Raw genomic sequence first — 12,223 nt, forward strand, 5'->3', positions numbered from 1 at the left:
CTCCGCACCTGCGCCTCTGCTCCGCTTGTCCTCCGCACCTGCGCCTCTGCTCCGCTTGTCCTCCGCACCTGCGCCTCTGCTCCGCTTGTCCTCCGCACCTGCGCCTCTGCTCCGCTTGTCCTCCGCACCTGCGCCTCTGCTCCGCTTGTCCTCCGCACCTGCGCCTCTGCTCCGCTTGTCCTCCGCACCTGCGCCTCTGCTCCGCTTGTCCTCCGCACCTGCGCCTCTGCTCCGCTTGTCCTCTGCACCTGCGGCTCTGCACCTGCGGCTCTGCTCTGCTTGTCGTCAACACCTGCGGCTCTGCTCTGCCCTGCTCGGCTTGTCCTCCGCACCTGCGGCTCTGTTCCTGTATCCCAGTCTGTACTGGTCCCTAATCAGCCTATTTACCTACCTGCCAGTACCCACCTGTCTGCATACCAGCCGTGCTTGCCAGTACCCGCCTCTCTACATACTAGCCGTGCATGCCAGTACCCGTCTGTCTGCATACCAGCCAAACCTGCCCTTTCCTGCAACAGCTGTGTGACCGGGGCCTGACCTGGAGTAGCACCTGGGCCACCTACCACGTTCCTCCTCGGACCACGGAGTCGATTAAGCCGCCGTGCATCCGTGGTCGGATCTGGCGAGGCCCCTAGTCACACCCCTCCAGGCACTCCTTGGCTTGTGGCCCAGTGGGACCACTAACCACGCTCACGCCAAAGAGTCCGGGCATGAGCTTAACACTGTACCTGCTGTGCTTGCACCAGATGTTTAAGCAGGTCCCCCATTTTGTCTGTCGTTGCTTGCTGGCTTATGGCAGACATTACCCAGAACATGCAGTACATCTTGTAGCAGTCACGCGTGTTTGCAGGCAACGCTGCTCGCACTTCTAACACCAATTGTGGGGTTTCTACTCACTGACTAGGGCTAACAGCCCAAAACATGGTGTCTACAAATTGAGATTTTGATTTGGCTCTTATCCTAAGTCATACTGCATGACTCGTTAAACGGTTGATTGTCACTTGTAGGATTGATGCTTCTAATAGGTGGCGCTATAGAGTTCAAGTCCTCTTTTTCTATGAAGCGGCAAATTGCATACTCACTTGGGTGCATCGGGAGGCAAAACAGGAAGCACTAAATGTCCAAGTCGGTTCATTGCTCCATAAACCGTCCACAAGCAAATGGGAAAATAAAACAGCCTTCAGTGCAGGCAAAACAAAGAAAATAGTTCTTTAGACAAAGTCTCGGGTTAGCCAGTCCTGTGGGCACACAGGCTGGGTAGCATCCAGTACACTGGCTCAGTCTGGATATCACACAGGAGGCCTTTTCCCTCTAAACACACAGACCATGCGTCAAACAATAGACCAGACCAGACTTCTGCACAACACAACTGATGGTCCCAACCCCATTTAGAAGGTAAGAAATCCCACTTATTAAACCTGACTGGGCACACCTGTGAAGTGAAAACCATTTCCGGTGACTACCTCTTTAAGCTCATCAAGAGAATGCCAAGAGTGTGCAAAGCAGTCATCAAAGCAAAAGGTAGCTACTTTAAAGAACCTAGAATATAAGACATATTTTCAGTTGTTTCACACTTTTTTGTTAAGTATATAATTCCACATGTGTGGAGAAGTGCAAGAAACTTTATAGAGGGCTACAAGAAACGTTTGGAGGCTGTCGGCAATGCCAAAGGGTGTGCAACCAAGTATTAATTAGGAGTGCCTTTATTACTGCACATGCTGTTTATTCTGTTTCTTTTTTTTAAATTGCAACATGGAAACTGGAAAACATTTTTTTTTATTGTTGTACTACTTTGGACCACGAATTAAAAAATCCTGCAGATATAACTTTGGTACATTTCCATTTATTTCTGAAGGTATTGCACAGTCTATGAAAAAAATGAAGGGGTGCCAGTAATGGGGTGTGTGTGTGTGTGTGTGTGTGTGTGTGTGTGTGTGTGTGTGTGTGTGTGTGTGTGTGTGTGTGTGTACAGTACAGACCAAAAGTTTGGACACGCCTTCTCATTTAAAGATTTTTCTGTATTTTCATGACTATGAAAATTGTACATTCACACTGAAGGCATCAAAACTATGAATTAACACGTGTGGAATTATATACTTAACAAAAAAGTGTGAAACAACTGAAAATATGTCTTATATTCTAGGTTCTTCAAAGTAGCCACCTTTTGTTTTGATGACTGCTTTGCACACTCTTGGCATTCTCTTGATGAGCTTCAAGTGGTAGTCACCGGAAATGGTCTTCCAACAATCTTGAAGGAGTTCCCAGAGATGCTTAGCACTTGTTGGCCCTTTTACCTTCACTCTGCGGTCCAGCTCACCCCAAACCATCTTGATTGGGTTCAGGTCTGGTGACTGTGGAGGCCAGGTCATCTGGCGTAGCACCCCATCACTCTCCCTCTTGGTCAAATAGCCCTTACACAGCCTGGAGGTGTGTTTGGGGTCATTGTCCTGTTGAAAAATAAATGATGGTCCAATTAAACGCAAACCAGATGGAATAGCATGCCGCTGCAAGATGATGTGGTAGCCATGCTGGTTCAGTATGCCTTCAATTTTGAATGAATCCCCAACCGTGTCACCAGCAAAGCACCCCCACACCATCACACCTCCTCCTCCATGCTTCACAGTGGGAACAAGGCATGTAGAGTCTATCCGTTCACCTTTTCTGCATGGCACAAAGTCATGGTGGTTGGAACCAAAGATCTCAAATTTGGACTCATCAGACCAAAGCACAGATTTCCATTGGTCTAATGTCCATTCCTTGTGTTCTTTACCCCAAACAAGTCTCTTCTGCTTGTTGCCTGTCCTTAGCAGTGGTTTCCTAGCAGCTATTTTACCATGAAGGCCTGCTGCACAAAGTCTCCTCTTAACAGTTGTTGAAGAGATGTGTCTGCTGCTAGAACTCTGTGTGGCATTGACCTGGTCTCTAATCTGAGCTGCTGGTAACCTGCGATTTCTGAGGCTGATGACTCGGATAAACATATCCTCAGAAGCAGAGGTGACTCTTGGTCTTCATTTCCTGGGGCGGTCCTCATGTGAGCCAGTTTCTTTGTAGCGCTTGATGGTTTTTGCAACTGCACTTGGGGACACTTTCAAAGTTTGCCCAATTTTTTCGGACTGACGGACCTTCATTTCTTAAAGTAACGATGGCCACTCGTTTTTCTTTACTTAGAATTTGTATTATGGCAAGAAAAAAAGCAGCTAACAGTCTATTCAGTAGGACTATCAGCTGTGTATCCACCAGACTTCTGCACAACACAAATGATGGTCCCAACCCCATTTATAAGGCAAGAAATCCCACTTATTAAACCTGACAGGGCACACCTGTGAAGTGAAAACCATTTCCGGTGACTACCTCTTGAAGCTCATCAAGAGAATGCCAAGAGTGTGCAAAGCAGTCATCAAAGCAAAAGGTGGCTACTTTGAAGAACCTAGAATATAAGACATATTTTCAGTTGCTTCACACTTTTTTGTTAAGTATATAATTCCACATGTGTTAATTCATAGTTTTGATGCCTTCAGTGTGAATGTACAATTTTCATAGTCAAGAAAATACAGAAAAATCTTTAAATGAGAAGGTGTGTCCAAACTTTGGGTCTGTACTGTATATATATATATATATTTTTTTTTTTATTATTATTATTATTTATTTTATTTTTCTTTTTTTTTCCTGAGATATTAATATCATATGCCCTTCTATAGATGGAGTCATCTGACTAAACCTGGTCTGGTGGAATAATAGTGGAAACATCTGTGCTATTCAACCACAAAATGCGGACAAACATGAGGCCTAGGCATAAATTAAAACTCTGAAGGCCAATCATGAGGCCCTGTGCTGCCAAACCATGAAAAGACCTGTGGCCATGACACGAGGCAGCAAACTTAAGTCAAACCATGACAAAGCCTAAACATGCAAAGCGAAACGTCAGCACTTGAGGCCCAAAACCCAGCTTTGGCATAGTGGTGTGCGGCTAGTATCAGCCCAGAGGCCTAACCCATCAAAACATCATGTACACAGTGCTCTTATCTGTGCTGCCTCCACACCATCCTGTGGCTTTACCCTTTCCCTCATACCCTTTGACTCTGGATTACAGGGCAAGTTGGTAATGCAAAGAGTCGACCATGGAAAGAAGCGACGTCACAACCAGGAATGTTGCATTACTGAAGGTGGTGCACAGGCTGGCTGATGGACCTCTGCCACGAGAGGTGTCAGCCCCTGGACCACATGACAGGGTGAAGGGAAAGCCGTAACCCCCAATTCCCACCTGAGTCCCCAGGATAAGATATGTTCACCCTAGGAGCAAGTCTCATGCGACCATCCCCTGTAAAGTCAGGAAAAACAGTGGAGGTGGGAGGGACTTTTTAACCTCTCTGTGATCATGTGCTTGTATACTTCAAGGAAGGACTACCTCCTGATGTGCTGTCCGGAGGAACATACTTGAAAAAGTGATAATTTGTAAAGAAAAAAAAAATATCTTTGAATGTGTCGCCATTTTCTGAGACCCATAACGTTTTCATTTTTCGCTTTATGGAGATGTGCAAGGGCCCATTTCTGGTGGGATGAGAAATTTTTTATTGATAGCGCTTTGGGATAGATATGAGATTCAGATCGCTTGTTACTGCGTTATTTTTTTGCACCAACACAAAAAAAATAAATTGCAATTCCGGCATTAGGGACTTGAACCTACGATCATCTGATCGTTTGTACTGTATAGCAAAAATCACAGTCTTCTTTGAAGCCCAGCCACAGGATAACCTGGGCTTCATGTCAGCCGCCAATACAAGGCTGACATGAACCCCCAACCCCATTACCCCACTCGCCACCACTACACGGCAGTGGGAAGAGCTGAGGCTAAGCGTCAGATATGGCACATCTTATGGATGTGCCATTTCTGGAACTGAGGGGTGATATTAGCCGCTGAGGGGGCCAGGATCCATGGCCCCTTCCCTGGCTATTAAGATCAGCCCGCAGCTGTCTGTTTAGCCTTTGCTGGTTAGATTTTATAGGGGGACCCTACGTCAATTTTCTTCTGGTGTCCCCCTGTAATCTAGCCAATAAAGGCTAAATAAACAGCGATTGGCTGTTATTAATAGTCAGGGAACATTTTTAGCTAATGGCCCCTTCCCCGGCTACTAATATCAGCCCCCAGCGGTCAGCTTTCCCTCTGATGGTTATGAAAATGACGCGGGAGCACACGCCATTTTTTGTTTACATTTTATGCTCTGTGCCCACTATTCAGACTTTGCAGCGCTTTGGACACATATTTTTGCTGCGTCCAAAACGCTGCATTCTATTGAATGCAGGTAAATCCACATGTGTTCACTGAACCCTGCAGATTTACAGCATTCAATATATTCTAGTGGTCAAATTTCTGTTGTGAAGACTAGCGACTCCGCTAGAGAATTTGACATGTTGCGGTCCTGAAAGACGTGCGGCATGTCAGTGTCCACGGGTGATCCACAGCCTCAGATGCATACATTGTGGACATGGGATTTCTAGAAATACCATCCACTATGCTATAACATCGGGACGCTGCGGGTTCAACGCTGTATAAACACGCAGCGTCAAACCCGCCCCTGATCCACAACAAGCAGCGCTTTGGATGCAACATATTTTAGCTGCGTCCAAAACACTGTGTTCTAATGCCGCACTTTTGTTGTCGTTACATGCGAGTCCACCACATATGACATTTCGGTCTCCGCTACAAAAATTTACATGCTGCGGGTGAGTATGGGTACGCGCCCATTACGTAGCGGCTAATGAAACAGCTGAGAGCTTTTATTAAAGCCAGGGACCATGTTAGCCAAATGGCACCTTGCTAGGCTAAAAATAGTAGCTAGCAGCTGCCCCAGAAATTACATGAATGGAAATGCTAAAGAGATCGGGTTTATGGGATTAGACACCTAGCCCTTTTGTGTGGTGATGACAAGGTGATATACCGTTACACCTAATCTCATTAGCATTTCCATTCAAGTAATTTCTGGGGCAGCTGAGAACTGGTGTTTTTAGCCTAGGAAGGTGCCATTAGGCAAACATACTGCCTGGCTTTAATAACACCTTACAGCTGTTTCGTTAGCTGCTATGTTACCCCGATCAGCAACAAGCCGCGCTTTGGACGCAGCGTATTTTTGCTGTGTTCAAAACGGGATTTCTAATGCTGCACTTTTGTTGTCAGTACATGTGAATTCACCGCATATAATGACATTTCAATCTGTCAAAATCTGCAGAGATTGACATGCTGCGGGTGAGTTTGGGTACGTGGCCATGGTCAGGAGCCACTAAAGATTTGAAGCTGCTTGTTTATGCAGCGTCAAACCTGCAGCATACAGATATTACAGCATAGTGGATGGTATGTCTAGAAATCCCATGTCCAATATGCGTGTATCTGAGGCTGCAGATCACCCGTGGACACCGACATGCCGCATGTTTTTCATTACCGCAGCATGTCAAATTCTCTTGAGTCGTCGCTAGTCTCCGCAACAGAAATTTGACCATTAGAATGTATCCACAACACATGTGGATTTACCTGTGTTCAACAGAATGCAACATAGAAAAAATATGCTTCCAAAGAGCTGCTAAGTCTGAATAGTGGGCACAGAGCCTTAAATTAAAAAAAAAAAAAATGGCGTGGGTTCCCGCGTTATTTTCATAACCAGCAGAGGGAAAGCTGACCGCTGGGGGCTGATATTAGTAGCAGGGGAGGGGGCCAATAGCCAAGAATGTTCTCTGGCTATTAACAGTCCACCACAGTTTGCTTAGCCTTTACTGGCTAGATTACAGGGGGGACCCCAGAAAAAAAATTGATGAGGGGTCCCCCTATAAAATCTAACCAGAAAAGGCTAAATAGACAGCAGCGGGCTGATATTAATAGCCAGGAAAGGGGACATGGATCCTGGCCCCTGCGGCTAATAATATCACCCCTAAAAATTCCCAGAAATGGCGCATCCACAAGGTGCGCCAATTCTGGCGCTTAGCCTCCTCTCTTCCCACTGCCTTGTAGCAGTGGCGAGTGGGTTAATGGGTTGGGGTTCATGTCAGCCTTGTATTGGCGGCTGGCATGAAGCCCAGGTTAGTAATGGAGAGGCGTCCATAAGACGCCCCCATTACTCACCCAGTAGCAAAGGTTTATGACGCTTTTTCAATCAAAGCCACGGCCAGAATAAAGTATTTTATTGAAATAAAATGACACACGGTTTTAATAATTTATTTATTATACTGTCAATCCACAAAGCTCTTGATTTTCTGTAAAAAAAAAAATAAAATAAAAAACAACCCTTTCCTTTATCTGTCCGCCGTCACGACGTATTCCAGATTGTCCCCCGGAAATCCGAGTCACTTCTACTGCAGTCACAGCAATTACTTATGTGACTGCTGTAGAAGACCGCACTGTACACTGACAGGAGTGTAATCACTCCTTTGAGTGTACATAGCTGTGCTGCAGGAGTGAGGTCACTTGGATTCATCAGCTGAAGATCAGGTGATCAGCCCAGTGACCTCAGCATCAGTGGTACGTGGGAACATTCTCACTATTGTTCCCACGCAGCACCAGTGCCGTAAAGTTAGATCCCGCGCTCATCAGCTTATCTCCAGCTGTGAACTCACGCGACCTCGGCCAGCATTGCAGCAATGATCCCGGCAATGCACAGTCGGCCCCCGAGGGACGAAGGATGAGGAGGGACATCGCGGGGACACAGGACAGGTGTTTTTCTACTTTTTTTTTTTTTTTCACTGACCGCGCACACGCAGCTTGGCTGAGGAGACTACTGCTCCCCTCAGCCGCATCGCTCTCGCTGTTATCAGCAGGTTGATGGGAGAAGTAGTCTTCCCCAGCCGACCTGGGTACCGCTCTATGCGCATTTTTGCAGCTTATCTGACCCATTAACTAGTCAAATATGCAGCAAACAACCGCCGCAAATCTGCAAATATATTTATACCTGCGGGTTTGCTGCGTTTCAATTAAAGTTAGTGAGCGGGAAACGCTGCATTTACGCTACATAGAATGGACATGGACGTATTTAAACACAATGACAATCCTGAGCGGAAAATTCCGCATCATGTGCACAGCACATCAGGATTGTCATTGCATTAGCTGGCAAACGGATTACATAGTGTTTTTGATGCATTTCTGTGCGGAGAAAACGCTGCGAAAAGCATAAAAAACGCACAGTGTGCACTTAACCTCATAAGCTGTGTACAGACATGTTACCAGTCATTGAAATCCTGCCTGTGATGATAATGAAGCTGCTAAAAAGTTCTTCTGTAAATAAATGTAACTCCAAAATAGCCCCAGTGGGCAGTATACAAGTTGTAAAAAAATTTTCAACACAGATTGTGATATGAAAAAAATAAAAACAACATTGCCCCCTTCGCCCAAAAATCCAACCAACATTTGTTCATAACACTCATTTTGTTTAGGCAAGTATCCACTATAGAATTAAAATGGCTGCTGTCGCATTACACAGACAGGAACCTGCCCTAGAATGTTAATAGGACTGGTGCTTGTAAGCCCTTCTCCAGTGATCTGGAGATCACTTATACTACACATTGACAAGCTATTTCCAGATCACAGCAGACGCTCAGCTTTCAGAAAAACAGGATGGACAGCAGTGTGAGCAGTCACTTCTTACCTCAGCACCTTAAGGTAACTGGTTGTTCAATAAACAAAAACTATCTTTTAGACATTCCTCGTTAAAGGGAACCTGTCATCGGATTCATGTTGTCCAAACCGCGGACATGAATCAAAGCATAGAATGAATCAGATGAATCAGCTTCTGGCTGCAAAATTGGAGCCATATATATTTTACAGATTATGGCAGAGACATGTCAATCACCCAGTCAATGAGCTGTCAATCAACTTTAGCGTAACTGAGAAGAGCCTATCAGGCGCTGCGCTGGACCAGTCTTGTTGCTGCCTATGATGCTCGGTTGGATCTTTAAGGTATATTTTGTCAGAAATGCTGGAGCATTTCAGAGAATATACCTGGCTGTGATCATGCAGCCAGAACCTGATTCATGCTGCCCGCAGCAAATGTTAAGTTCCCTATACAGGAGTTGTTCACTTTGAGCCATCTCTTTGTTGGCAGGGCTCAAAGACAATAAGCTGATCAGTCAGTGTTCCACAGCTGAGACCCCTGATTAATCAGATGTAGTTTGTATTTAAGTATTACGTAATTCCCACTGAATTTAATATGATATTTGGAAAACTCGGCATGTCCACATATTACACAAGGAGATAATTAAGTTTTGCACTCACTTTTAACAAGTACGTCACATCATCACTGCAGGACAAGAGAAATACCATCAGGGACCCGAGAGTTAATTTGCATTTTGTCCTTTGCAGTTTTAACCCCAGTCTACAAGGTGGGTTTTAATGAGTTAACAAGCGTCCAACGACCTCTGTTTGCTTGAGCATCTTACAATAAACAGCTTATACAAAAGACAAGAAGGTCATACAAACCAAATTTGGGTGTCAATGTCTTGCCAGTTCTGCTTCTTTGACCTTCAACAAAGAACTCTACTGGAGCATATCCGTTCTGTGGGATAGAGTTTCCAGTTACTATGACATGTACTCAAAGACTGTGGCAATACATTGTATTTATTCTTCAATAAACATGATAAAGGCACAATCTTTCCTGAGAATTATTTTTAATAAGTCTCCCTATTTAGCTACCAAAAAGGTAATATAAAAACTCTTCCTAAATCTTACATTATGTCAAGGTTTTAGAAGAGAACCCTAAGAAAGGAAAAGTTGATTAAGTGTGATAGGTTAATAGACAGGTGCATATATATACCCAAAGACACAAAAAAACACACTTAAAGAGAAACGGTCACCAGATTTTCAATACTGAATTTGAGAGCAGCATGATGTAGAAGCAGAGATCCTGATTCCAGCGATGTATCACTTACAGGGCTGCTTCCTGTAGTTTTGATAAAATCTCCATTTTATCTGCTGCAGATCTAGCAGCTCTCTGAATGCTGAGCTCTGTATAACTCCACCCCCACCACTGATTGGCAGCTTTCTGCCTAGGCAGAGTGTGCACAGAAAGTGGTGAGGCGGGCTTAACAGAGCTCATAAATATGCAGAACTACCTGGTAGTAGGTTTACTAATCCTGTAGTGATAACCTGCTAATAAATCTGTGATTTTACCAAAAGTATAGCAAGTAGCCCAGTAAATGACATTGCTGGATTTTCTGTCTTCACATTATGCTGCTCTCAAATTAAGTGTAAAGGGAAATGCGCACCAGTTTTTGCCACCTAATCGGAGATGAAAGTAGCTGGGTATAAATCATATAAGAACAATAGTATAGTTATAAAATAGCAATTTATGGGGTGATTAACATATAACTTTTAATATATCATTTAAAATAGCTCAGAGGGCAGAAACATGGTCAAATAACAAAAAAAGCACTTATTGGCGCAATACAGCAAAAAAAAACAGCTGAACAGCAACACCTATGTATACAGCTACAAGGTGGGATGACATCTAAGTTCTCAAGCCTTCTGCAAGAGAACAGATCCTGTAACAGAAAATAAAGTTGATCGCTATATCACTATTGCCTATAGGTAACCGTATTCTGCAAGTGTAAAAGCATGGGAAACTCATTATTATTAGGCAAGATCCAATCAAAAAAGCAACAATTATCATTATATAATAGAGATGGAACATTCTCACCCATATCCAGTATTGCAGAGCAAATCCCAAAACCCTTACCACAGAGTAAAATTCCTACAGAATCATCTCTCATCCAGGCTCATAGGCACCATGTTTATCAGAACCTAACTCGTTTCCTCTATTCGATTTATCAGGGGAGGCTGGTAATGATAGTGAGCTCTCTTGCCGCTATTTAGAAATAATAATGCTGCCGCATCTTGCGGTCATCAAACCCTCCGAGCCGTCATGTGTATTATGAGGAATCTCATTTTTATATGACCTGCACTGTTCATCGCGGTTACGTCACATAAGGAATTCCTGACGCTATTTCCGGATGGTGGAACGCAGATGCCGGGAGTGAACCGCATACATGACTTCTGGGTTACAAGTCACCAGCCCCTCCGTTAGACGCGCCTCTAGGTTTGTGTTTCTAAAGTTATCAGAGGAGGTGGATCAGGTGGGCAGGCATAGATAGTTTGTCCAGCCTCCTACACAATGTAGGGGAACTACAAGATAAGGTGTGCATCCTCAGCAATATGATTTAACCCTCTATCCGTGGAGAAAAAGATGCGGTCAGGAATCGAGAGTAAGTTTACTCAGTAAGGCAATCAAGTTGCATATTCCTCAACTAATTAACCCTTACAAGAATATTAGCAGGGATAATAGTTACAGAGATGTATAATAGGTGATGACAGTTAATGGTGAGTATTTTAGATATAGCTATCAACTTTATTTGCTGGTATAGCATCAGTTGTCTAGCAGATGGATAGAGAACTTAGATCCCATCCCACATTGTCAGCTGTATAAATACAGTTGTGCTCAAAAGTTTACATACCCCGGCAGAATTTTTGCTTTCTTGGCATTGTTTCTGAGAATATGAATGATAACAAAAAAACTTTTTCTCCACTCATGGTTATTGGTTGGGTGAAGCCATTTATGGTCAAACTACTGTGTTTTCTCTTTTTAAATCTTAAGGACAACCAAAAACATCCAAATGACCCTGATCAAAAGTTCACATACCCCAGTTCTTAATACCGTGTATTGCCCCCCTCTAACATCAGTGACAGCTTGAAGTCTTTTGTGGTAGTTGTGGATGAGGTTCTTTATTTTCTCAGATGGTAAAACTGCCCATTCTTCTTGGCAAAAAGCCTCCAGTTCCTGTAAATTCCTGGGCTGTCTAGCATGAACTGCGCGCTTGAGATCTCCCCAGAGTGGCTCAATGATATTGAGGTCAGGAGACTGAGATGGCCACTCCAGAACCTTCACTTTGTTCTGTTGTAGCCAATGACAGGTCGACTTGGCCTTGTGTTTTGGATCGTTGTCATGTTGGAACGTCTGAGTACATCCCATGTGCAGCTTCCAAGCTGACGAGTGCAAATTTGCCTCCAGTATTTGCTGTTAACGTGCTGCATTCATCTTTCCCTCAACTTTTACCAAGTTTCCTGTGCCTTTGTAGCGCACACATCCCCAAAACATCAGCGATCCACCTCCCTGCTTTACTGTAGGAATGGTGTTCCTTTCATGATAGGCCTTGCTGACCTCTCTCTAAATGTAACGTTTATGGTTGTGGTCAATTT

General features: G+C 44.2%; 1 protein-coding gene across 2 annotated transcripts in view; it reads right to left on the minus strand.

Annotated features, from left to right (window-relative positions):
- The window catches only part of GNPAT (glyceronephosphate O-acyltransferase), a 355,670-nt gene that overhangs the window by 249,676 nt on the left and 93,771 nt on the right, over positions 1–12,223 (minus strand). Inside the window, exon 6 of one of the 2 annotated variants that reach the window (XM_073671499.1) lies at positions 9,452–9,527. The exons of the other annotated variant lie outside the window; for it this stretch is intronic. Coding sequence (XP_073527600.1) covers positions 9,452–9,527 — 76 coding nt within the window. The remainder of the gene's footprint in view (positions 1–9,451; positions 9,528–12,223) is intronic. 2 annotated transcript variants of the gene reach the window in all.

This window comes from Phyllobates terribilis, unplaced genomic scaffold (genome assembly GCF_046119375.1).
Source record: "Phyllobates terribilis strain yellow unplaced genomic scaffold, ASM4611937v1 Scaffold_3__8_contigs__length_932513732, whole genome shotgun sequence".
Classification (NCBI taxonomy): domain Eukaryota; kingdom Metazoa; phylum Chordata; class Amphibia; order Anura; family Dendrobatidae; genus Phyllobates; species Phyllobates terribilis.